General features: G+C 30.8%; 3 protein-coding genes across 13 annotated transcripts in view; 1 reads left to right on the forward strand and 2 right to left on the reverse strand.

The window, feature by feature from the left end:
- The window catches only part of LOC123271818 (neurobeachin), a 497,397-nt gene extending 489,244 nt beyond the window's left edge, over window positions 1-8,153 (reverse strand). For all 3 annotated transcript variants that reach the window (XM_044738256.1, XM_044738261.1, XM_044738253.1), the window contains exon 1: window positions 7,804-8,153. In XM_044738256.1, coding sequence (XP_044594191.1) covers window positions 7,804-7,968 — 165 coding nt within the window. In that variant the 5' untranslated portion in view covers window positions 7,969-8,153. The remainder of the gene's footprint in view (window positions 1-7,803) is intronic.
- A 1,202-nt stretch (window positions 8,154-9,355) lies between these two features.
- On the forward strand, window positions 9,356-11,790 carry LOC123271863 (septin-2). Its single transcript, XM_044738388.1, has 7 exons — window positions 9,356-9,422; window positions 9,729-9,846; window positions 9,937-10,273; window positions 10,355-10,466; window positions 10,778-11,098; window positions 11,192-11,365; window positions 11,452-11,790. Exons 1-7 carry the CDS (start codon window positions 9,393-9,395, stop codon window positions 11,617-11,619), a joined length of 1,260 nt encoding a protein of 419 aa, XP_044594323.1. The 5' UTR covers window positions 9,356-9,392; the 3' UTR covers window positions 11,620-11,790.
- A 32-nt stretch (window positions 11,791-11,822) lies between these two features.
- LOC123271860 (growth arrest-specific protein 2-like) overlaps window positions 11,823-24,474 on the reverse strand; it is a 29,750-nt gene continuing 17,098 nt past the window's right edge. For 7 of the 9 annotated variants that reach the window (XM_044738380.1, XM_044738381.1, XM_044738383.1 and 4 more), the window contains 7 exons: window positions 21,108-21,232; window positions 20,840-20,981; window positions 20,489-20,732; window positions 19,208-19,469; window positions 18,987-19,055; window positions 18,784-18,909; window positions 11,823-13,438 (listed from right to left, as the gene is read on the reverse strand). In XM_044738380.1, the coding sequence (XP_044594315.1) occupies window positions 13,232-13,438; window positions 18,784-18,909; window positions 18,987-19,055; window positions 19,208-19,469; window positions 20,489-20,732; window positions 20,840-20,981; window positions 21,108-21,232 (1,175 nt within the window). In that variant the 3' untranslated portion in view covers window positions 11,823-13,231. The remainder of the gene's footprint in view (window positions 13,439-18,783; window positions 18,910-18,986; window positions 19,056-19,207; window positions 19,470-20,488; window positions 20,733-20,839; window positions 20,982-21,107; window positions 21,233-24,474) is intronic. The other 2 variants (XM_044738384.1, XM_044738385.1) reach the window with 2 other exon arrangements.

Genomic DNA, 24,474 nt, shown 5'->3' on the forward strand with positions numbered 1-24,474 from the left:
TTTTAAGTGAATTACAAAATTCCAAAGTTAAACAATAAAATTCTGAAATCTTATCAATTTTCAAGGCGTGTTTATAAGAAAACGGTTCATCTGACGAAAAATTTCAATCAGTCTTTTTTTGTAGACAATTAAATTTGCTTCAAAAAACATCTAAGTTTATTTCATTTACCTCGATGGTTTAGGAGTTATGAGACAAAAACCCGTTCCGGAAAAAAAAATTAAAAGTTGCGATGATAGACCTCTTAATATAAATATTAAGGGCTCAAATTCTCACAACATTTTTTTTTTTGTCATCCCAAATAATATTTTCGATATACAAAAAAAAAAAAAAATAGTTAATTTTTTTGGCCCAGTCTAATATATATATATATATATATATATATATATGAAACTAAAAAGTGAGCAATCAGAATTTTAAAAATAAAAAAGAATTTTACTCAGGATAATGAGATAATTTTGTTAAAGTAAATGAATATTCCATATGCTCTCTATGTCCTCTTTAATTACCTAGATTGATTAATTACATCCAGATGTTACCTTTGACAAAACTAATTTACTTTTTCCATTAACTAATTAAGGTAAAAAAAATTTTTTAATGAAAATAATAGTTGAACACAAAATTTTGCAGTTATAAAATGGCAATAACTCCTAAAATATTAATTTAATCAAAAAGTCACCAGAAGCCAAAATTGTAGCTTACAAAATTTCCAAGAAAAATTTTTTCTGTATTATCGGGCTATTTTCAATATTTCAGGAGATACTGTGTCTTAAATAGTGCTCATTATTTATTCACCATTAAAATTTATTATTATTATTATTTTATAAAATTATTAATGATAATACTATTCAGATGAGATCTTAATTGCGATATAATGATTAAATCAAACATATTAGGGGTAGATATATATCTATTACAATTTACTACACGGCCTGACGTATAGTCTCGTGTGTCTATTTACTTTCAAGCTCATGCAGGCGTTATTATCTGTGTATAGATGTAATATATATGTATATATACTAGGGTGGGCCAAAAAAAACTTTTAATTTTTTTTTCTTTAGCTACCGCGAAAATATCGTCCAAGATGACGAAAAAAAAATTCTGGTAGAGTTTGAGCTCTTAATATCAATATCTAGAGGTGTCACATGGTGATTTTTGATTTCCCCTTTAAATAACACGGGAATTTTTTTTTTCTTTGGAATTTTGATGTATCTCAACGAGTTATTGTGTGGTAAAAATGAATAGATATTTTTGTAGGAAATTGAACGGCCTACAAAAAAGGTCTGATATAATTTTTCGCTTAGTCAACTCGGTTAAAATTCAACTTAAAATAATATATGATGACTTTCACAATTTTTTATACTTTTTAACAGTAAAATGGCTTAAAATCATAAAACAACATATTTTTCGTGATTTTTCTCGTTTTTACTTCCCAAATTTATTGAGAAAAACTTATGTTATATGATAACCTACTCCTAATACGGATTGCGGGGGTGGGTGTTAAGAATGAAAATTTAAAATTTACTAGCTATAGTTCCTATAGACTTAATTTGGTAGTAGTCTTTTATTGGTCATGTAGAGATCATCTCAATACGGATTTCAATAAATTCTACTTCCTTTTCTGTGTACAGAAATAAAATTTGATAGAATCTCAAGAGAAACAGGAAATTCCAGAAATGGCCTCCAGGGTCAACCGATTTGAATATTTTTTTTCCTTAATAATTAGATATCAGCTAAAAATAGTAGAAGAGAAAAAATGTTGTTGTTTATGAACTAGGACTTTTTGAGACATGAAATTTAGGATAAGTCTATTGGGTTTCAATGAAATTTTCTAAAAATTTCCTTACACGGGAAAAAATTTCTGGGAAAAATTACGATACAACTATTGTAAAGCTGGACTATACTTTTATTACTATTAATTGTCAAATATTTTAAAAGAAAAAATACTATTTATTCATGAAAAAATACGATATTACTATTGTAAAAAGTAAGAGATGAAAATTTCCAGTGCTGCCTCTGTATCTATCCAATAGAACTATAGCAAATTTTACAATAGTTGAATTGGAATGTTTCTCAATTAATGTGAGTGATGGCCGTGCACAGCTCTAGACTCAGAGTTTATGTAAATGTTAAAGGATGTGGGTCTTAGTTTACCTCGGATAGCGTAGAGGGAGAGTCTCTGGCTGCCAACACAGAGTTCTGGGTTCGAATCCCAGATAGCACGAAAAAGTCGGCTTCTTTTTTCGATTACTGTACAGGTACCAATTAGTCCAACCTTCTATCTCTCTCCCTCCCTAATATTTCTTTTAAAAACCAACTGTGAATTTTACAATAGTTGAATTGTAAAGTTCACAAACACATATTGTATAATTTGCTCTATAGTATTCGACTTTTTAGAACTCTTGCTAGTCTTATTTGTTGGATAAAATTTACAATAGTAGATCGTAAAAATTACTAAATGAGAAGTATAGTCTACCGTTACTATTTTATTTAGTAAAAATTACAATAGTAAAATAGTAAAAACTCCTTCAATTTTCTTTCCGTGTACAAAGATCGTCTCTCTGGCAGCAGGGTAAAAGTCATAGTAAAGTTTTCAAAACTTAACATTAATGATAGTTATTCAGTCAACGGACTAAGAATTTTACATACATGCATGGAAATAACATGTTATTTTTGCTGATCACATAACCGATAAATTTTTCTGATTGCGAGATCGCGGGTTTGTAACAAATGAAAATGAATGCATTTTCCAAACATTTGATATAAGGTAAAAGCCCCAATAGATAATCACGTACCAGTATATGATCACTCCATGTATTTGTATATCTATATTCACAAATATAGGTATATAAATACATGGAGTGATCATATACTGGTACATGATCATCTATTGGGGCTTTTACCTTATAAAAAATAAATTTGGCTAATTATTTAAATAGAATTTGTAAAAAAAATGTTAAATTTATTATGTTAAATTTATTTTATATAGAAAAATAATGTCACTGAAAAAATTTTGAATAACAGAAAAATTCTTCGCATTTGAAGCTAGATAGATTTCAACTTAACTTATGAGACTTACAATGACTTTAACTGAAACTTTCAATACTCCGTTTGGAATCTGTGCAAATCAAAACAATACTCCAATTAAATTTCAAGTCTAGATCTAAAAATGCAATTCTACAAAGCGCTCAGCGAAGCAAGCGGGTAACAGCAAATTAATAAATAATAGATATAATCGCATCAAAAATCTTTACAGTACTTCCGACTATATTGAAATCAGTTTTCAACGCTTTTATTCGAATTGTGTGTTATATGACATAAGTTTTTCTCAATAATTTTGGGAAGTAAAAACGAGAAAAATATGTTGTTTTATGATTTCAAGCCGTTTTATTGTTAAAAAGTATAAAAAATTGTGAAAGATTGTATATTATTTTAAGTTGAACTTTAACTGCGAATAACTTTTAATCGAGTTGACTTAGCGAAAAATTATATCAGACCTTTTTTGTAGGCCGTTCAATTTCCTACAAAAATATCTATTCATTTTTAGGACACAATAACTCGTTGAGATACATCAAAATTCCAAAAAAAAAAAATAACAATTCCCGTGTTATTTAAATGAGAAATCAAAAATCACCATGTGACACCTCTAGATATTGATATTAAGAGCTCAAACTCTACCAGATTTTTTTTTTCGTCATCTTGGACGATATTTTCGCGGTAGCTAAAGGAAAAAAAATTAAAAGTTTTTTTTGGCCCACCCTAAATTATATACATAGCCAAGCGAAATTACATGCCAAATTCATAGATGTATGGGTATTTGGATACAAAATATTAAAAAAGCTTTCAAATTCTGTTATAAGTCGTATGAATACTGACATACGATATACTTTTAATTTAAAGTATTAAATTTATTTAAGTATTTATAACGAAAAAAAATTAAAAGTATTTTTTAAAATACATTCGGCTTTGTCTACATTTCTTGGCAATGAATTAATTTTTCTTTTAATTTAGAATTTAAATTTAGGTCTTCTTTTTTTAAGTAGTAAAAAATGATAGGATAAATTAATGAAAAAAATTAAATAAATGTTTTAATTGTTTGATAATAATTTAATATTCAGTAGATTTTTTTCATAAAACTCACAACAATGCTCCGGAACAAAAAAAAAACTTTCCCATAATTTACAAAGCAAATAAAATGAAAACATCGTAAAATAAATAGAAAAGAAAAACACAGTAAAAATAATAAATAGATATTAATTTAGCATAAAATCGCAAATGCGATAAATTAAAATAACAATAGCGCTATTATGAACTTCAAACAGAAAACTTAGCGTACTATTTCGAACCAACAATTCAAATTCAAGTCGGTCTATTGTAACTGAAATTACTGGAACTGGTGTACCTACTATACTTATACTCTGCGTAATTATACACTAAATGTCATTGATGTAAATGTAATTGTACTAAAATCCATTTACAAGGTACTAGCTATGCTAACATACATTCTCATACTCATCGTATCGTCGATCATCGTTACGTAAAACTTAAAACTTTATCATTTTTTATTGACAGCTGGTTCAATTTAATTGTACATATTATTATGTTATTAAATATCAGGTGATTTATGTGTTCGAAGTTAATGAGCGGGTATTTATTTTTTGTAATTTATAACATATCCTAAATTATATATTGCATAACTGAAATAATTTAAGTTTTATTTTTTTATTTACTTTATATTTCAATCTCTGATAAAATGTCACTGAAGAAATAAAAGGACTGACAATTTGGTAGATTTAATTTATTAAGTAGAAAAGTGGTTTAATTAAAAGTGTGAAAATTTGTATGGTCATTAAATGATGAAGATTATAAAAACTGTAACTGTGCCTCAGGTAACATAAAAATGAATAGTAGTTCAGAAACTGAAAAATATCCTTTAAAGAAAAGAATAAACGAGAAAGTAAAAAATAATTTTAAATGAGTATTAAAAAAAGAATAGAGTAATTTATAAAAAATTCATTTTATTGCCAAAAAAAAGTCGAGTCCTTGATGAAGTTATTGTGAATAAAGTATAGTTAGATATTTGTAAAATTAAAATTACAACAGAAATATCTTAAAAAACACCCTACGTTTTTTTTTTTCCAATAAAATTAATTTTTTGTTAAATCATTCTATTTTTATTTAAAACTTTTTTTAATCATTCAAAATTATTTTATACTTTTTGTAGTTTGGTTTGCTATTAAATGGCGTTATTACATTGTTAAACTACAATTTGTTTTCAACTTATTTAGTAAAATTAAAAACCGAAACGTTACACTAATAGAAGAGTTTATTAACTATCAATACATTTATTGATTTAAAAACAATTTATTAATTGATTAAGTGTAAGAAATTATTTTTCAACTTTTTAATAAATATTTTTTGGGAAGAAATACTATATTTATTAACAGTTAACAAAAGTTTATTGACAATTGATAAATATCTTCAGCACAACAAAATATTCTCTAATTCATAATTATAATTCTTCATTATTTATTATTTTATTTGTTAAATTTTTTATACTAAAACTATTAATCTACCTGATCTATTGAAATTTTTATCTATCCATGTTATGGGGTTATAAAAAGTATCTAAATAGAATTTTAACACTCACTTTCCATTCAAGGCTCCAAATAAATGTTTATTTACATCAGTTAGAAAATATTTATTACCAGTCAACAAATATTTATTAAATATAAATAAATATTTATTAGCAGTTTTAATATTGTGTGTTAATAAACGATTTACTAAATATTTTTTACCTATTAACAATTATTAATTAACTGTTAATAAATCTTATCTAATAAATGATTCATTTACTATTAATAAATAAGTATTTATTAAATCTTCTAATGTTTAAAAATCATCAATTAGCAGTTAATGAAGATTATTAAATAATAAAAAGTCCTTGTCATATTTTACTCAATTCGTAAAACCTGTACAAATTTTAAAATTAATTAAACGTCTGAAAATCCGTAAAAATTACATCTAAAAATACACGTTGAGCTAAAATAAAAAAAAAATTAAAAAAAAAGGATTAATAAAAATAAAAAAGTCCATTTCGCTGTTTCAAATTAATTAAGAAATTTCATTCTACAAAATTGGAAATTGGCATCGTTGCACGTTAATTAATTGAACATTTGTTTCACCCATGGTACAAAAGTCCTGAGTCGAATACACAAACATTTATTTCATTCCTAACAATAGAAAGAACTGATTGTGGATGGAACAAAAACAATAACAAAGAAAAATAGGAATAGCAATAGCAACATGTGATAGCTCGTAGGATGAAATCTGTATCTATAACGTTCAAAGTGTCCGCTTTAGTGGAAAACAAAACGATTCAACCGACGATGCGTGGTACAGTAGAGAGTTTGAATACCCGTAACTAACGATATTAATGGAGAGCGTTAGTTACAAACACGATTTAAGACGAAATTGCTAGTTGCGGTACCTGATCACGATGACAAAACCGTAGTACTATGTTTTCATAATAACGATATCATAAATAATAAATATCTTGTATTGCTACTTTTACTGCGCGCCATATCTGTTTAAATGCTATAGATTTTTAAACTGCCCTAATAATTGTTACTTTTTTTTCATATATTAAATTGAATATTGGCAAATACATTTAAATTTTAAATTGTTTACTAAACTTTTTTTACCGTGAAATATTTGATATAAAATAAAAATAGTAAATTTTATTTAGCCTCAAAATAAAACAAAAGTGGAGACAATGTATGAAAGAACAATTGTTAGAAATAATAATAACAACGGCAGCATAAGAAAAAAAAAAAAAAAACGTCAAACAGTGGAACTGCGGTAGACGTTAAAATAAAAAAATAAATATGACAAGTGTAAAATAAGACAGATAAAAAAAGTATACGTGGGTTCAAGTCACAGTATAGAGATAAATATAATTTAGTAAATGAAATAATTATTTAGAGTAGATATTTAATTTCATAATTTTCATAAAATTTTTTAAAGTTCTGATAGATTTATTTCCAAAAAATTATTTAAAAAACGCGCTTTTTAACTCAAAAATATAATATAACAGAGATTAATTTAATTTTTTTTTTTAGCAAAAAAATTAATTAATTAAAAAAAAATTTAATGTCAAGTAACTTGAATCTTATAAAAATTGAAAAAAGTCAATGTCTTACTAAAAATTTACATATATTTGACAATTTTTTTTTAAATTACTATTTTAGTCAGATTTTTTTCTTAAATAAAATTTCAAAATAATCATCAGGTATCAATTTATTTTTTATTATCTGAAAAATTTTTGTAAAATGAATGTAGAATCTCTATCCATTGAATTAAATTGAAAAAAAAAAATCAATCGATTATTCAATTATTCAATTTAAAAATTGAAAATTAAAAACTATCAAACACCTGCTCTATAAGTACTTTTAAATTTCATGACATAAAATATCGTGATAGAGGCGTGGTAAATTCAAATAACGATAGATAACATTAAAGTGAATAAGTAACTCCAAAATTCCAAGGAATTAAAAAGCTTGAAGTGTATACTCACGTACCGTCGACATATTTTGAATTGCCATGTTATAAAACATTGATAAATGTTTAAAAATTTCCCGCGATATTTGACAGCTTCGCCCAAGGACACACGAGTTTGATATAAAATAAACTAAATAAATAATGAGGTATGAGCTGGATTAAAAATTCTTTGAAAAGGTGAAACAACATAAAATGAAAATTAGTGAGGAAAAAATAATAAGGGAGATAGGAAAGGGTTAGCTTACCAGGTGCAGTACGGTGTTGACGACTTCGCGATTAGACACCTGTCCAACTTCGATAAGCCCAATCAAGACGGCGAATTTTAAGCTGTCGTTCATCGCCATCGCCACTACCTCCTCCGGTCTTTTGATATCACTAAACGGTGGACTTTTAATGTCCGCCATTGTCATAAACACTTTTATTTAAATACAACAATTACCACTTGTTAAACTCCCGGTTATTGTTAAACCAATTATCTTATTTGTTTTTTTATTATTAAAATGTTACGAGTCCTTGTTCGTCACATGATAATACAACACAGATTGATCTGCCATGTTAGAAAGTCGACACTGTTGTACTGATTACTGTCACTCTTACACTACAACAAATTCCCTAGCTCATTTTTAGTTTCTTTTTTATCACTAGACGTCACTAGCAAAAATTCGATCGGCGCGCTATCTACTTTTAAAATTGCGTGTCGACATTTTAAATATTTTTTTTTCATTGTTTTTATTAAAATTCGTGATAAAATGATATTATAAACAAATTTTTCATAACGAAGCATTTTTAATTTGATAAAAATAATTAATCAAAACTTAATTGTTTCCTGACTCCCGCCAATTTTTTAATTTTGCAATTTAATTTTTGTTTTCATCTTAATTATTAGAAGAATAATCATTGAATAATTATTTATCAATTTCTCAATATTTATACCAACAATAATAAAATTGTGCTGACAAAAAATTTTTTTCTTTTTTTAAAATCATCGTTTCCGACTTTTTGACTCATATTTGATCATTTTCAAGTTTTCAATTAATTATAATATTCTATGCAATGAATAATAAATTATCATTATAATAATGTTGTAATGTGATAGAAAATTCAACGGAAAAATGATATTGTCAGACGCCGGTACTAAATGCGTTGACATTTGAAATCAAAAAGTGTTTGTTCATGACAATTATTATTTCCAGAGCTTCCAAATAATTAAAACTATTATTTAAAATACAATTTGGGTTTAATCAAAGCTAATTACTAGTTAAAAATTATGAAAATAAGGAACGGTACATCTGCTTACGCGAGCGACTTGTAAGCTTGTGCCGCCATCTTGTGGTTTTTAACGGAATTCATTATGGCAGCGCTACTTGCTGCCTGGAGGGGGGGTATAAATTTATTAAAAATTTTTTATATATAAGCCCATCTAGTTTATATTAATTATTAATGTAAAATTAATTTTAATTTTTTTTCTCTTTTTTAATTGTAATGTAAAATTATTTTTCTTTGCCTTTTCAATTTTTATACTTTTTTAAAAATATATATTTTTAATGTAAAATTCAATATTACACTCACCAAAAATAATTAATCCAAAAGAGAAATATTAAAAATAGTTCGACTTTTAAAATTAAAAAATTTATATTTTTTTCTTTAAAAAATTTACAGTAATTGCCCTATTTAATATTCATCAGTTATTCCAATTTTAACTAGCGCTTGTGCAAATATATGTAAGTACATAAGTATGTACGAGTAAAGTACACATGTATATATATTTATGAATGTATATGAGTACACTTATAATATATTTATCTATATATAGTATAGTAATTGCAAAGTAAAAATGGCGGCGATAGATATCGAGCGTTTGAAAGTGAGTAGTTAAATAATTTATTTAGTAAAGACAGTAATTAACCATAATTTATTTTTTTTTTTTCACCTATTTAATAACATTAACAATCGTTTGTTTTAGAATAATTAACTTGTAAATATTATTTGAAATTAAAACAATGATAATTTAATCAATGGGCGTTGGTTTTTATTTTTATTAACATAAATATTTTGATTATCAGTTATTATTATTGTATATCACATTATATTACATTACTAAGTATGGAGTAATTATTGTTTTTATTTGTTTAAGAATTTTGAGTTATATAATATAATTGTTTGTTTTCAGATGGAAACTTCAATACGTAACCTAAAGCTGTCAGACCATGTTGGATTCGACAGTTTACCGGATCAACTTGTCAATAAATCTGTACAAAATGGATTTTTATTCAATATTTTGTGCATTGGTACGTGATATTAATTATTTATTATTATTTACTAATTTATTAAATGGTTAATTTAATCGAAGTAAACTAAAAAATTTAATAAAATTAAAGGTGAGACAGGATTGGGAAAATCAACGCTAATGGATTCGTTGTTCAACACCAACTTTGAATCAAACCCAAGCCCCCATAATTTGCCAGCTGTTAAATTAAAATCCAATACTTACGAGCTCCAGGAGGGCAACGTGAGGCTAAAGTTGACTCTGGTGGACACTGTCGGATATGGAGATCAAATAAATAAGGAAGACAGCTTTAAAGCCGTTGTTGATTACATCGACGCTCAGTTTGAAGCCTATTTACAAGAGGAGCTTAAGATAAAAAGATCACTCTCGACTTATCACGATAGCCGTATTCATGTTTGTCTTTATTTTATTTGTCCAACTGGTCATGGGTAATTATCATTCTTTTTCTTTGAACTCACAAAAAAATAATTTGAAAAACCTTTTATAATTTTTTATCATTAAAATTTTAGACTTAAATCGATTGATTTAGTATGCATGAAGAAATTGGACACTAAGGTTAACATAATCCCGATAATTGCTAAAGCTGACACTATTTCAAAGACTGAATTACAGAAATTTAAGGTAATTAATTATTAAAAATATATCTTTTAAATTGTTAAGTTTAAAAATACAAGAAAAAAAAACTTAAACACTAGTATTATAAGTAATTAAATAATGACTGACTACGCATAGTAAATTTTGCTGTTTATGTGTATATGACTTAAAATTGAAGCCAAATTTTTTTATATGGATATATTGGTGTAATTTAACATTATGGTTAGCCAATAAGTATTAGTAGATGTAATGAACTATTATATTGAAAATACATCTTACATTTTTTTATTAATTAATGTTAATATATGATTAATTAAATGGTTAATTTTGATTTTCAGGGTAAAATAATGTCAGAGCTGCAGAATAACGGAGTGCATATTTATCAATTTCCAACAGACGACGAGAGCGTAACGGCGGTTAACTCATCAATGAACGGATTGCTGCCGTTTGCGGTGGTGGGTAGTACAGAATTCGTACGTGTTGGGAATAAAATGATGCGGTCACGTCAGTATCCTTGGGGTACTGTCCAGGTTGAAAATGAATCGCACTGTGATTTTGTTAAATTACGTGAAATGCTTATCAGAACAAATATGGAAGACATGCGTGAAAAAACTCACTGTCGTCATTATGAGCTTTATCGCAAAAAACGTTTGGAACAGGTACAAATTTATTCATTAATTTTTTTTTTTTTTTAAGCATTATTATCATTATTAATTTATATTCTTTTAAATCATTTTTTTGAACATTTTTAGATGGGATTCAGTGATGTTGATCATGATAACAAGCCAATAAGCTTCCAACAAACATGTGAGTCTATGAGAACAGCGCATTTGCAAGAGCTACAACAAAAAGAAGATGAAATGCGTCAAATGTTTGTCGCGCGTGTTAAGGAAAAGGAATCTGAATTGAAAGACGCTGAAAAAGAAGTAAAAATTATTGTTATTACTCTTATATTTATCCTATGGATCATATTTTACTTTTTACTGATAAATAATTTTTTTTCATGTTATAGCTGCACAATAAATTTGATAAATTGAAAAAAGATCACATGGACGAGAAGAAAAAATTGGAAGAGAGTCGTAAAAAATTGGAAGACGATATCTCTGAATTCAACCGACGCAAAATCCAAATAAATCAATCCCACCACACACTGACTCTCGGTAAAAGTAAAAAGAAATAAGAAAAATAAAATTCTCATAATTCATAAACATAAATTATTTTCATTCCACGCTATTTTTTTTTATCATTGATAATATGATTTTATACTTGATCTTTTGATAATGACTTTATATCTTAAATAATAATAATAATAACAATAATAATCGCTCTCTTTATTTTACAGTGAATAAAATAAACGAGTTTTATTTATTGAAAAAACATTAATGAATTTTTTAATGACAATTTTTATTAATCAACAGAAAATAATATAACAAATATTTTAATAAACTTATCTCATGTAAATTAGAATGTATTATACATTAATATTTATAAATAAACTATTAGCATTAGAAGTTATTAATATTAATTATTTATTAATTAAATAATTAAATGGCCAAATTGAAGATACTGATTTTAATTAATAATATTAATTAATACAATAATTATTGATTATTGATTATCGATGACAAAAATTATATTGTTAATAATAATGTAAATCAAAATACAATTATTTAACGTAATTAGCCTCAACGTGCAGACATAACTTTTTTAGAAATTCTTAGCTTTGGTATTTCCTTAAACACTTTATTCCTGCATTTCTGAAAAATGTTTATCAATTATATACAACTACATAAATTAATAAATAACTTTTATTATTGCTAGCATTAATGTTACTATTAATTATAACCATCATTATTATTATTATTATTATTATTATAAATACGTATAAAATTAATTACTAAATTCTAGCTCTAATTCGTTTTTTATAAAAGTACAAAAGCTAAATGTAAGCAATTAATATATTTATATATAAATATATCTAATAATTGTACTGATTGCATTTATTTGTGTGCAAATAAATCGCTTTTAAGCGAGAAGTTTGAATATTACGTGCCTTTTTATTGATATCAATTTATTAATTTCAAAAGATTTTTTTTTAAATACTAATATCTAACATTTTTATATTCAATTTTCTAAGAAAAATTTTCTTAAAAAAAAACTGCTATTCATTGGTAAAAAATTAAATAAATTCACGTATTGAAATTCACCAAATTTTTTAAAAAGATGAATAGAAGTATAAAAAAAAATTACTATCACATTTATGTAAACAATTCAGATTGAGCAATTATCAAGACACATGTATTTATGACTAATTAATAACTACAATTAAAGTACGTTAGAGACAAAAAAAATATTGCTCTTATGTATAGAAAATTGGATCTTTCTATAGATGTATACATTTAATTTTAAATATAAAATCCGTCAACATGACTATGGAAAAATATTTATAAATATAGATATTAAATATTGCGAGTATAATATATAAATATACTAATGTATAAATATATACTGTACTGATATATTAAATGATATATTAAAGTTAGGCAAATGTGAACTACATTAATTTGGACGTGCGAGATGATAACTGAGAGTTGATTAATTAATTAATTGGCTGATTAATTAATTAATATGCTGATGGTTTCTTGTTTCTTACATTATATAAAGCTGTTTGCATATATAATGAAGATACTATTAATGCCTAATAATAATATTGATATTATTACTATTAATAATGGACCAATTGAGTATTGATTATTGATTAATTTAATGGTATTGATATAGGCACTGTGCAATTAACGTCTTGAGATTGATTCTGTGGGTGAGCTGCGATATTTAGCACGTATGTGGAGAAAATTTGTGTGCTTGGCGGTTGTGTGAGGAGGCGGTGTGCTTTCACGGCTGAGGACCCTCACCTGACACGGGTCATGTCTTGACAAAAAGTGCTCCAGCGTATCCCATCCGCCGCCAACTCTTACCATCATGTGCCTTCCCTTTAGAAGCTAAAAATAAACATACTTTATAATAATAACAGTAAAAAAAAATAATAATATTTTTCTCTTCAACAAATATTTCAAGAGTTATTGTAATTTTTACAGTGTCTAGATAACACACACACACACACACACACACACACACACACACACACACACACACACACACACACACACACACACACACTCGGGGCAGAAGAGATACTGCTACCGGGCGCGTCTCCCCGAGCGGATGGGAGAACGCTCGCTGTCCTTGGATGACACTTAATCTCTTAGTTGATGAGGTACAGCGGGTAGGAGCCAAGCAAAATAACCAAACAAAATACGCTCCCGTGGACAAAACTCCCCTTTAATGGGTTGGTCGCACTAACTGACCTAACAAGACGATCGTTCCCTGCTGTAACTCACTGGGAGTGTCTGGAACCCGTGTCGATTATTTCCGACGATGCGGGGGGCCACGGCTGATGTGAGCTTGCTCTGCCGAGGTGTAAGTTGCAGCAGTGGATCAGGAGCCAGCCACTTCGGGCCTTGATCAGGAAGTACGCAGTGAGTGTTAGAGATCGGAATTTTCACCGCTCCGAGCGAGTCTAGTCCGTCCGTGTATTCCGGGGCTGGCTAAGTGTCGGCTAGGCCTCAGGGAACTGGGGTAGGAGTACTATCTCCGAGGGTACACCCGTTCCTAGTTATGACAACCCGCTCCACTCCGTACGATGCGCTGGTGAATTTAAAAGTATGAGTAAAATTCAGGAAAACAACAATAGTGAAAACGGGCCTCATGCCCAACAAGCAGCGATTGAAGCAAGCGCTGAAATGAAGCGGTCGCAAGCGTTTGAACGCCTTGAAAAGCTGACCAGTGAGCTAAATGACTTCATCCAATCTAAGGTCAATATCCACAAGGAGATTAAGACCAAGACGACCAGCGTAGCCAATGCCCTCCAGAGATTCAAGAAACTTGATGAAGAATGGTGTTTAACAGTACGACGCACTTCTCGCACTACACCGGAGAGAAGCATTCAAGCAACTATCGTGAATGAAGAAGCAATGGACACTGGAGCCGAAGGTGACGGTGAATCAGTCGCGGAAGACAGAATCAGAACTAGCAGCAAGTCAACTAAGAGAAAAGATCGATCTTCTCCCGACCCAACGATCTGCCAAGTTGTGAAGAAAAAGGACCTGAAACCAAGCCCTCCGAAAAACACGGCAGTGCAGAACGCCGGAAAAAAGAGGTGACTGAATGGCAGAAGGTCCAATCCAAGAAGGAGAAGAAGGAGCAAGCGAGAGAGCGGTTACCAAAACAACCGGTGAACAAATCTCGGCCGGAGCCTAAGCAGGAAAACCGCGAAAATTCACCAAACCAGATGCCTTAATTATTCGACCCGTTGAGAAGGCTAAATATGCCGAGATACTGCGTCGGATTGAAAAAGATGTCCCACCAGATCAGACCCGTGACGTCGTTGACAAGGTTCAAAAGACGAATGATGGGAATATGCTCATTACGCTTTCCAGAAAGACCGCAGACAAAGGACAAGCTTTGCTGAAGACCATCAAGAGCATCCTTAAAGAAGAAGCGCAAGTCATCTGTAAAGGCCCAGAGGAACAGCTTGAAATCCGGGACATTGACGACGAAACAACTAAAGACGATGTCCGGAAGGCCTTACAAGAGGCAGCTGGAAATGACTACGAAATACCTGAAGATGTCATTAAAATTCGTCCGGCCTACAGAGGTACTCAAACTGCTTCGGTACGATTGCCAGCAGCAATAGTGCAGAAGATACTTGGAAAGACAGGCAAAATAAGGATTGGCTGGGTAAATTGCCGTGTCAGAGCAATTAAGACACCATTACGATGCTATAAGTGCTGGCACTTTGGGCACACTACTGCTCAATGTAAAAGCGAAGTCGACCGATCTGGGCTTTGCATCAAATGTGGGCAAACAGGTCATCAAGCTGCTCAATGCCAAAATAAAGTGAAATGTGCGTTATGTGCGGAAAAACCTGGCTCTCAGGACACTGCTCACCGGTCTGGTTCTGGCCGATGTCCAGTCTTCCAAGAAGCACTCCAGAAGCTGACAAATAAACGAACATGAGGATACTGCAGCTTAACATCAATCACTGCGAAGCTGCGCATGACCTGCTTATGCAGACAGTACGGGAATTAAAGCTCGACGTTGTGCTTTTATCGGAGCCATATAAACATTTAGCTGGACAACCTTGGTAGACGGATATCACCACGAAAGCTGTGATCTGGGCTTGTGGTAAGCTCCCTTTCCAGAGTGTAGCTACCAATGGCAGCGCTGGCTTTGTAGCAGCATCAGTAGATGGCATCCGTTTTTACAGCTGCTACGCACCACCTAGCCTCTCAATTGCTGAGTTTACTGACTTCTTGGATCGACTGACCGAGGACGCGAAGCAACATCATCCAGTGGCGATAGCCGGGGACTTTAACGCCTGGGCAGTGGATTGGGGCAGTAAGCAGACTAATGCACGAGGAAGAGAGCTGCTAGAAGCTCTTTCTACACTAGATGTAGTCTTGCTCAACAGTGGTGACACGCCGACCTACACCAAAGGTGACGCAAGCTCGATTGTAGACGTCACTTTTGTCAGTACCAGCCTTGCTAAAGGTAACACTAACTGGAAGGTACTGGACATCTACACTGCCAGTGACCATCATGCGATACTCTGGGAAACGTCAAACGACCAGAACCTCCCGGGCCCATCAAGCAATTTAACACCGTCGGTTGGAAGGTGAAATCTCTTGACCCAGAAGTATTGCTAACAGCCCTCGATAGTGATCCGATAGAGACTGGATGTGCAGAAGAACATACTAAGGCTCTGATGATGCGAGTAACACAAGCTTGTGATGCCAGTATGCCTCGCAAACGTGTTATGAATTCAAGACCTGCGGTACACTGGTGGAATGATCATATCAGCAACCTCCGTAAAGAGTGTCATCGAAAGAGAAGAATATCACAGCGTGGCTATCAACGACCTTACTCTGCAGTGCTGATCGCAGAGTACAAAAAAGCTCGTCATGAACTTAATAAGGCCATAAAAGAGAGCAAAAGAAGATGCTGGAAAGAGCTCATATACGAGGTCGACAAAGACGTGTGGGGTCGGCCGTATAAGGTGGTCATGACGCACCTGAAGAAACAACAAATGCCGTCACCTACGTGTCCCCAACTCCTTCAGAAAATCGTCACTGCGCTGTTTCCACAGCAACACAGTCTCAATTATCAGTCAACGCAAGATGAACTGGACGACATTCCACCTGTCACTGAAGAAGAATTGTTGGAGGCCTGTAATCGGGTAGGAAATAATAAAGCGCCGGGATTGGACGGAATCCCTAATATAGCCTTGAAAACCATCATAAAGGCAGCACCAACATTATTTCTAGACGCTTACAACGCATGCCTCAAGGAGGGGACTTTTCCTCGTAAGTGGAAACAGCAACGGTTAGTACTTTTACCTAAAGGAAAGAAACCGCCAGAAGAACCGTCATCTTACCGACCACTCTGCATGCTAGATACGGCGGGTAAGATATTTGAGCGTATCATCCATCAGCGAATAGATGCAGTAGTCGACCCACTCTTGGCAGACAACGATATAAATACGATACAAAGAATGGTCCAAAAGAGTATGATATAACCGGTGGTGTGCCACAGGGCTCTGTTCTTGGTCCACTTCTGTGGAATATCATGTATGACGGGCTCCTGAGACTGAAGCTTCCAAGATGTGTCAAACTGGTAGCGTATGCGGATGATGTTGCCGCAGTGATCGTCGCCAAACACCTCGACGAGATTCAACATCTGTTTGACATCACTTTTGAGAAGATCAACCAGTGGATGGATACAGTGAACCTACAACTGGCCAAGCAGAAGACCGAAGCAGTGCTTATTACCAGCCGAAAAGAAGTTGAAACAATTAAGATTAATGTCGGTGACCGAGAAATCACATCACAACCATTTATCCGTTATCTGGGAGTGATGCTGGATGCACGACTCAACTTCAAACAGCAGGTGGAACATGTCAGTGCCAAAGCGTCAGTAGTGAGGGCTAGTCTCGCACGGCTGATGCCTAACATCGGAGGCCCAATGCAGAGCAGGAGGCTACTATTGTCATCAGTAGTCACATCAGTGCTCACTTACGGAATATCCATTTGGGCTGATGCACTGGAAACCCAAGAATCATGGAGAAAAGCTGGACCAATATACCGACTGAGTGCCCTACGAGTAGCTAGTGCCTTCCGCACTATATCAGAAGAAGCAGTGTGCGTCATTGCTGGAACCCTACCTCTTAGAGTTCTAGCAGAGGAAAGACGGGCCCTTTACCAACGAAAAAGGTCAACTGCACTGAGCCCGGAAGAACTTAGAATTGAAGAACGGCAGAAGAGCATAGGCCGATGGCAACTACAATGGGATGCTGCAGAGAAGGGTAGGTGGACGCACCGTCTCATACCTCGGGTCGACATTTGGCTTAACCGGAATCACGGTGAGGTCAATTACTATCTTACGCAGATGTTGTCGGGACATGGGTGTTTTCGAGAGTATCTACACCGCTTTAAGCACGATGACTCTTCGGAGTGCCCGTCCTGCCCAGGAGCTGCTGAAGACGCGGAGCACGTCTTCTTTGTATGTCCTCGTTTCGATCCACAGCGTGAAGAACTGGAGAGGATCCTGAACCAGAGAATGCAACCAGATTCACTAGTAGAAGCAATGTTGTCATCAGAAGCTGCCTGGAACGCTACCAACACGTTTGCAACAGAAGTCCTTAAAGACTTGCGTTCCACCGAAAGAAAAAGAGCAAATAGCAGAAGATAGAAGGAAGATAGTTAACACCTTAGCCACCAGAAGGAAGAGCAGTAGCTAGATCCTCCCTTCACGAAGTAATGCCTGACGGCGGTTTCCATGAGGGATTAGAGGAAAGAAGGAAAAGGGGTTTAGGGTTTAGTGGGTAGGGGCGTTAGTGTCGAGTTAGTATGACGCTGCGTCGAGTCGCCACATATCCAGGCCAAACAGCTATGCCTAGAATCCGTAAAAAGGATTCCCCCCCCCCCAGAAAACCAAAAAAAAAAACACACACACACACACACACACACACATACAGACCGTGACAACCTCGCGGGGATAGTCAGGGAAGCTTCCTGTGACCTTCAAACGTCGAGATCTGATGAAAACTCGGTTTTTGTAAAACGGGGTGAAAACAATAACTTCCCGATTTTTGAAAATCTTTGATTTTCGTAGCGGGAAGTTAAAAACTCCAAGTAGTCATTAAAAATTCAATTGTGTATAAAAATGAGTTCTCATGCATCCTTGTTACTATTATTATTATAACTTTAATTAAAAAAAAGCTCTTTACCCTAATGAAGACATTGCGCCCGGCAATGTTATACCGTCCCTCGCCGACTTTCCGTACTTTCAACTTGGAACACTTCTCGTTTGAACACTGACAAAGTCTATGAATAGCTTCTGCAGCCCGCCGTACCTTAAAAATTACAATAATAAATAATTTAATGCTTGAAAGGTTTCAACGTTTTTGGAGAAGACAAGAAAAAAAATAACTGTTAGTACAGGTGGATTTGAGATTAATTTTCCTGGCGACTGAGTATCCTCGTCGACAAACCGAACAAACTAAAAAAAATTATCGAAGAAATTTTGATTAATTTATTTTTAATTTTCAGATGAGCATCCGACGATGTTTTGGAATGAATAAAATGATATGTATAATTTAAAAGAAAAAAATGATTGGTATGAATAATGAGTATGAGTTATGATTGATTTACTTTTCTGTCAAGTTCAGTAATTGGTCCAACATGTTCCGGCGGTTCTGCTGGTGACGGCGAGCTGACTGGGGACGGAAGCTCATCCGGATCTTCAGCGCTCCCGCGTGACCAATCATCCTCAGTGGTGTCACTCGGTACTCCGTCGCTGCCAGTTGGTCCATTATCGCTCACTGAGCGACGCATTTCCGTCGGAGGCTCCAGTGGTGTCGTCGGTGGTGTCGGATTAATCCATAAAGTCATCGTGGTAATTTCAGACGCCGAGCTGCACATAAAATATAATTCATTCATTCATTTTCTTTATCTTCTTTTATTTTTTACTTTTCACGGCAACTTAAATTTTTAATTAACTTTATAAATATAGTAATAAATTGCGCCTACATCCGCTTAAATTATGTTTATAAATATAAACATAATTGGTATTAGTAATTGTCAACACTACTATATTTAATATAACTATATTTAATACTTTATACTTGATAGTATAGTACTGTGTTACACAAAATCTTTACTTGCTCTTTCTTGCATTACAGTACACTTTTATACTTATGCGTTATTGTATACACACCCTTATTGGTGTTATTTCAAGAGTACTTGTGTCCCGTATCAAGCAGTTCATTCAGTCGATAACTATTTATGCCATTACCTTTTATTTTTATTTTATGTTTAGACTTCACTCCAATTTAGTTTTGTAATTTTCATTAAAAATAAAATAGCAACTTCTGAAAATTTTCAAGAATTTTTTTAACAAGTAAATTATTTTTAATATAGAAAAAAAAATTTGATGTAAGAATTTGAGTAATTTTTTTTTTTGTATAGAAAATTGAAAAATTATAATTTGAAAACATTATTTTTCACGAAAAATCCACACCAATAATAATAAAAATTTGAAAAAAATTTTTTCTAATTAGTTTTAAAGCTTTCAATATTTATCACAATTTCAGTTGACTGAATTTATTTAATTTTTTTTTAAATAACAATTTTTTTATTTATTTATCATTTTCTCGATAAACAGTTTTTTTTTATGGAGAAATTGACACTTTTGAAAATTTTTTCACTTTTAATTATTCTATTTTTGATGAAATTAAAAAGAAAAAAATCGCAATAATCATTTCTAAGAGTTGAAGTATTATAAATCGTGAAACTAAATAATTACTTAAATCTAAATTTCAAACAAAATTAAAAAAAGTTTTACGATTTAAAGAAAAATCAAATTTTCCCAATTCTTATATTAAGTGACAACCCTTTGATATTGTAATTAAAAATAATAAAAAAATAATCTACCAGCTATGTTTTATTTTTTCCTTGGGTGGTAGAGGTGAAGGAACCGGTGACGGGGGTTGATATTGCCATGAAACTAAACTACTATGAGATATTCCACTATCAGACATGCAATGTAATTCTCGTTCTTGCTCAGCAATTTCACGTTCCAATTGTACCAGTCCTGGTGGTTCTAAAGAATATTTCGAAGCTAATCGCGCTACTTCCAATAAACACAGCACGACATTACGTGGCTGTCCATGAAGTACTAAAACAAATCAACGAGAACATAATTAATAAGTAATAATTATAAAATTAGTAATATAATTAAATGACTGAATATTTAATATTTATTGAAGAATTCGCAGTACTTACCCAAATCATCACTTTCGAACAATAAATTGTTGTGCACACCTAACCGTCTGCAAAACTGGATGAAGTTTTCCATGTTGTCACGGGAAAAAAAGCTACGCCTGGCTGCATTTTCCCAACAACGGCCGCGGATTACTGGTACCGGCTATAAAAAAATAAATAAATAAATAACTTTAATACAAATTATGTATATAAATATACATGTATATATTGTACTTTTTTAATATCAGATGTAATAGTGTAATTAACATAATAATAACATAACACTTACTCCTTTGGCTAATCCGGCGTCAATAGCGGCACGAGCTTTTTCTTGAATAACTCGTGCTAATTTGCATACTATTACTCCATTATCTAGAGTATCGAAGAAATTATCGCCGGTTATATAATCCACGTCTATAAAAAATTAAAAACAATTATTAATTAGTTCATAAATTTTAATAAATTTTCTTTTTAATGAAAGTATTTTGAAAGTTAAAAGTAAAAAAATTTTTCTGCTTTTTAATAAATTTTTTATTAATCAAACCAAAAACGGAATTTTCTTAAAACAGTAAAAAAAATATTTGAAAAATCAACCCATCGACAAAACTTTTTTTTATTTTTCCACTTTTGAAATACTAGAAAAAAAACACATAAGTGGTGAAAAATTCGTACATCACTTAGAAATTTGTTGATCAAAAGTCAAAATTTACAAATTTTTCTAAAAAATTTTAAGTCATAGGTCAATCAAATTTTTTAAAAATTTGTTTAGTTTTTATTATTTTTTTTTTTGTTTTATCAGCTAACAATATGTCTAACACCTCACAATTAGTTTTAAATGAAATTTAAAAAAAAAAAAAAATGTCCATTTTCGATTTTTTAAGCCAAAAAAATCGTCGAAATTTTTACCAAAACTTATAAAATTAATAATAGAAAAATTTTATTTAAAAAAGTTGAAATAGTAGTAAGAAATAAAATATTGAGCATCAAGAATTTCTTGAATGAATAAAAAAATTATTAAGACATTGTACATAAAAATCAATAAACTGTGATTATTCTCAAGATTTGAGAGTATGCGCGTGGTAAATGTTAAATAATAAAAATAATAAAAAGGACGTAGGAAGTTCGACATCGAAATTTGTATATTTAACAAAGACGTTTCTCGTACTTAGCAGAGTCTTATAATAATATATCACCTTAGAGTATATATGTGTAATCTTATTAAGAAGTCATCAGTGAATACATAATAAAGGTTCTTGTACTTATAAGTCAAGACCGCTTTTTTTTATCTCCTTCTTTCGTACTCAATATAACATAATATAATGGCGAATTTTAAAAATGAACATTACATTACACGCAATAATCATAACTCGCTGACCTAGATGCAACTTTTGATTTCAAGGCCACCTCTTACACACTTGATTACATTTCTATTTCACATATCATTACACTCTAAATAAACAATCAAATCAACCATGAACAATTATCTTACAAATTAACATTTATTTATTATCTGTTGTACTATTTAAATAATTATTCAAGTCATATTCTATGTTCTAAGATTTATAGTTTTGTTTTTTCGCGCTCATTTTATGGACATCATTATCAATATCTATATCTATATCTAAAGAAGACTATAAGACATTTTTTATTCGTTTCTGAACATTTCTATTCCATACTCAGTAAGTCATCAGGAGTACGGATGTTAAAAGGGACATGACGAGTGTAATGAAGGAAGTTAGTCGCGGGGTGGGCCGAGTTACATCCGGTGAGTCAGAGTTGCAACAATAATGTTTTGAGTTTATAAAATGCTGCGGTACCCTTTAGCTACCTAAAGTTCATTTTTTTTATTATTATTATTTTTAAAGATGAAGAAATTTTATTTTGATATTTTTCTATCATTCATGTTGTCTATCGATCTTTTGAATTGGTATTCTTCTCATGTCAAAGGTAATAAATGACTTTCCCCAGTTTACTCTATAAATTATAGATGCATTGAAATCATTTTTTTTGTATAGTTCAATGGCATATAAGGGCGTGGACTTTTGGATTTTTATAACTTCTCTCAGTTTTTTGTGATTGATTGTATTCTTATTTTAATTTTGATTGAAATTATTAAATGTTTCAATAAAAAAATTGTTTTCAAAAAAAGGTAAATTTTTTGTGAACTGTTTTTAACATTAACGATATTTGAAGTTATTTAAAAGTTTTTTTATTTTTTTTTTTAATTATATGAAAACTATGTAATGAGATGAATTTTGGCTAAATCGATATGATTATTAAGTCGAATTATTTTTAGTGATTTTTTAAGAAAATGATAACATTTTTTTTTTTAAATAAATATTTTAGGAGCTATGATAAGTTTACAATGATATTGACCACTATTGAAGATACTATATCTTCAAAAACATTAAAGACAACCGTATAGTGTAGCAATATTTTTTGTAGAAAATTTTTTAAGCTGCAACTCTAGAATCTTTTAATTTTTTCCAAAAATCACTATTTCAGAAGTTATGACCATTATTATAGTGACTAGATAATAATTTTTTTTAACAATGCATCGGCACTACTTAAGTCACAACATTTCTTAAAGTATTAAAGAAAGCCCGATAATATGAAAATATTTTTGATAAGGAATTTTATAAGCTACAATTTTGAGCTCTTATGATTTTTTGATAACATTATTACAGAAGTTATATATTCATTCTTAGAGTAACTAAATAATGATTTGTCATTTAATTATAAAAATTTTTTCAAAATAATACTAATAAAAATAATAATTTCAATTTCGATAATAATATTAAGAATTTTTCTAAAAACCATTAACCATCAATTAATTTTCTAAGTGAAAAAAAAATTCTTTCATATATCAAGAAAGCTGATGCTCAACAATGCGAATGCTATTAAACAAACAACGATTAATTTTCCTTGAAATACGAATTCGTTTAACCTAAAAAGTTTCTTAAATTACATCTGGGGCATTCCATAGTGACTGGTGGGACATCTGACTCTGGAATTTCGTCAATTATAAGCTACAATTATGTGACTGAAACTTATACTATGGCAAAATTTATCTTATAATATAGAAGAATAACTAATTAACAACATCCCTTTGTCAAAAATCTCCATTACTTTTTAAGTTTCTCGTAATTATCATTTGACTGAGTGTGACTGGTGATACTAAGAAAAATCCTTCTCTCTTACCAAAGGTATACTTAAAGTCCAATTTCAGTTCGACCACTAAACTTTTAAAAAATACTTCCCTTTCAATACAAAATTAATCTTACAAACATTGAATATTATGAAGAATTAGACTGATTACCTACGTAGAAACAATTAAAAAAAAAAAAATTTGTTTTTATTGTGACTGGTGGGACAGGCATTTATGACTGGTGGGACAAATACAAAATGTCTACATCAAGTTGTTTATTAAAAAGACTTTTATATTATTTCAATCTTAGAAACATTATTGTTTATATATTTAACTATAAATTATTTAGGATAATTAAAAAAAACTAATTAAAAAACATAAATAAAGGATTTAGAATGCTGACAACACGATCTTGATAAACTTAGGTGTTAATTAATAACGAACATAAACAAAATTTGTTCTTAAAACTATAATAATAAATGTTAGTTTATAACAAACATTAAATGAA

Source organism: Cotesia glomerata, linkage group LG9 (assembly GCF_020080835.1).
Source record: "Cotesia glomerata isolate CgM1 linkage group LG9, MPM_Cglom_v2.3, whole genome shotgun sequence".
Classification (NCBI taxonomy): Eukaryota; Metazoa; Arthropoda; class Insecta; order Hymenoptera; family Braconidae; genus Cotesia; species Cotesia glomerata.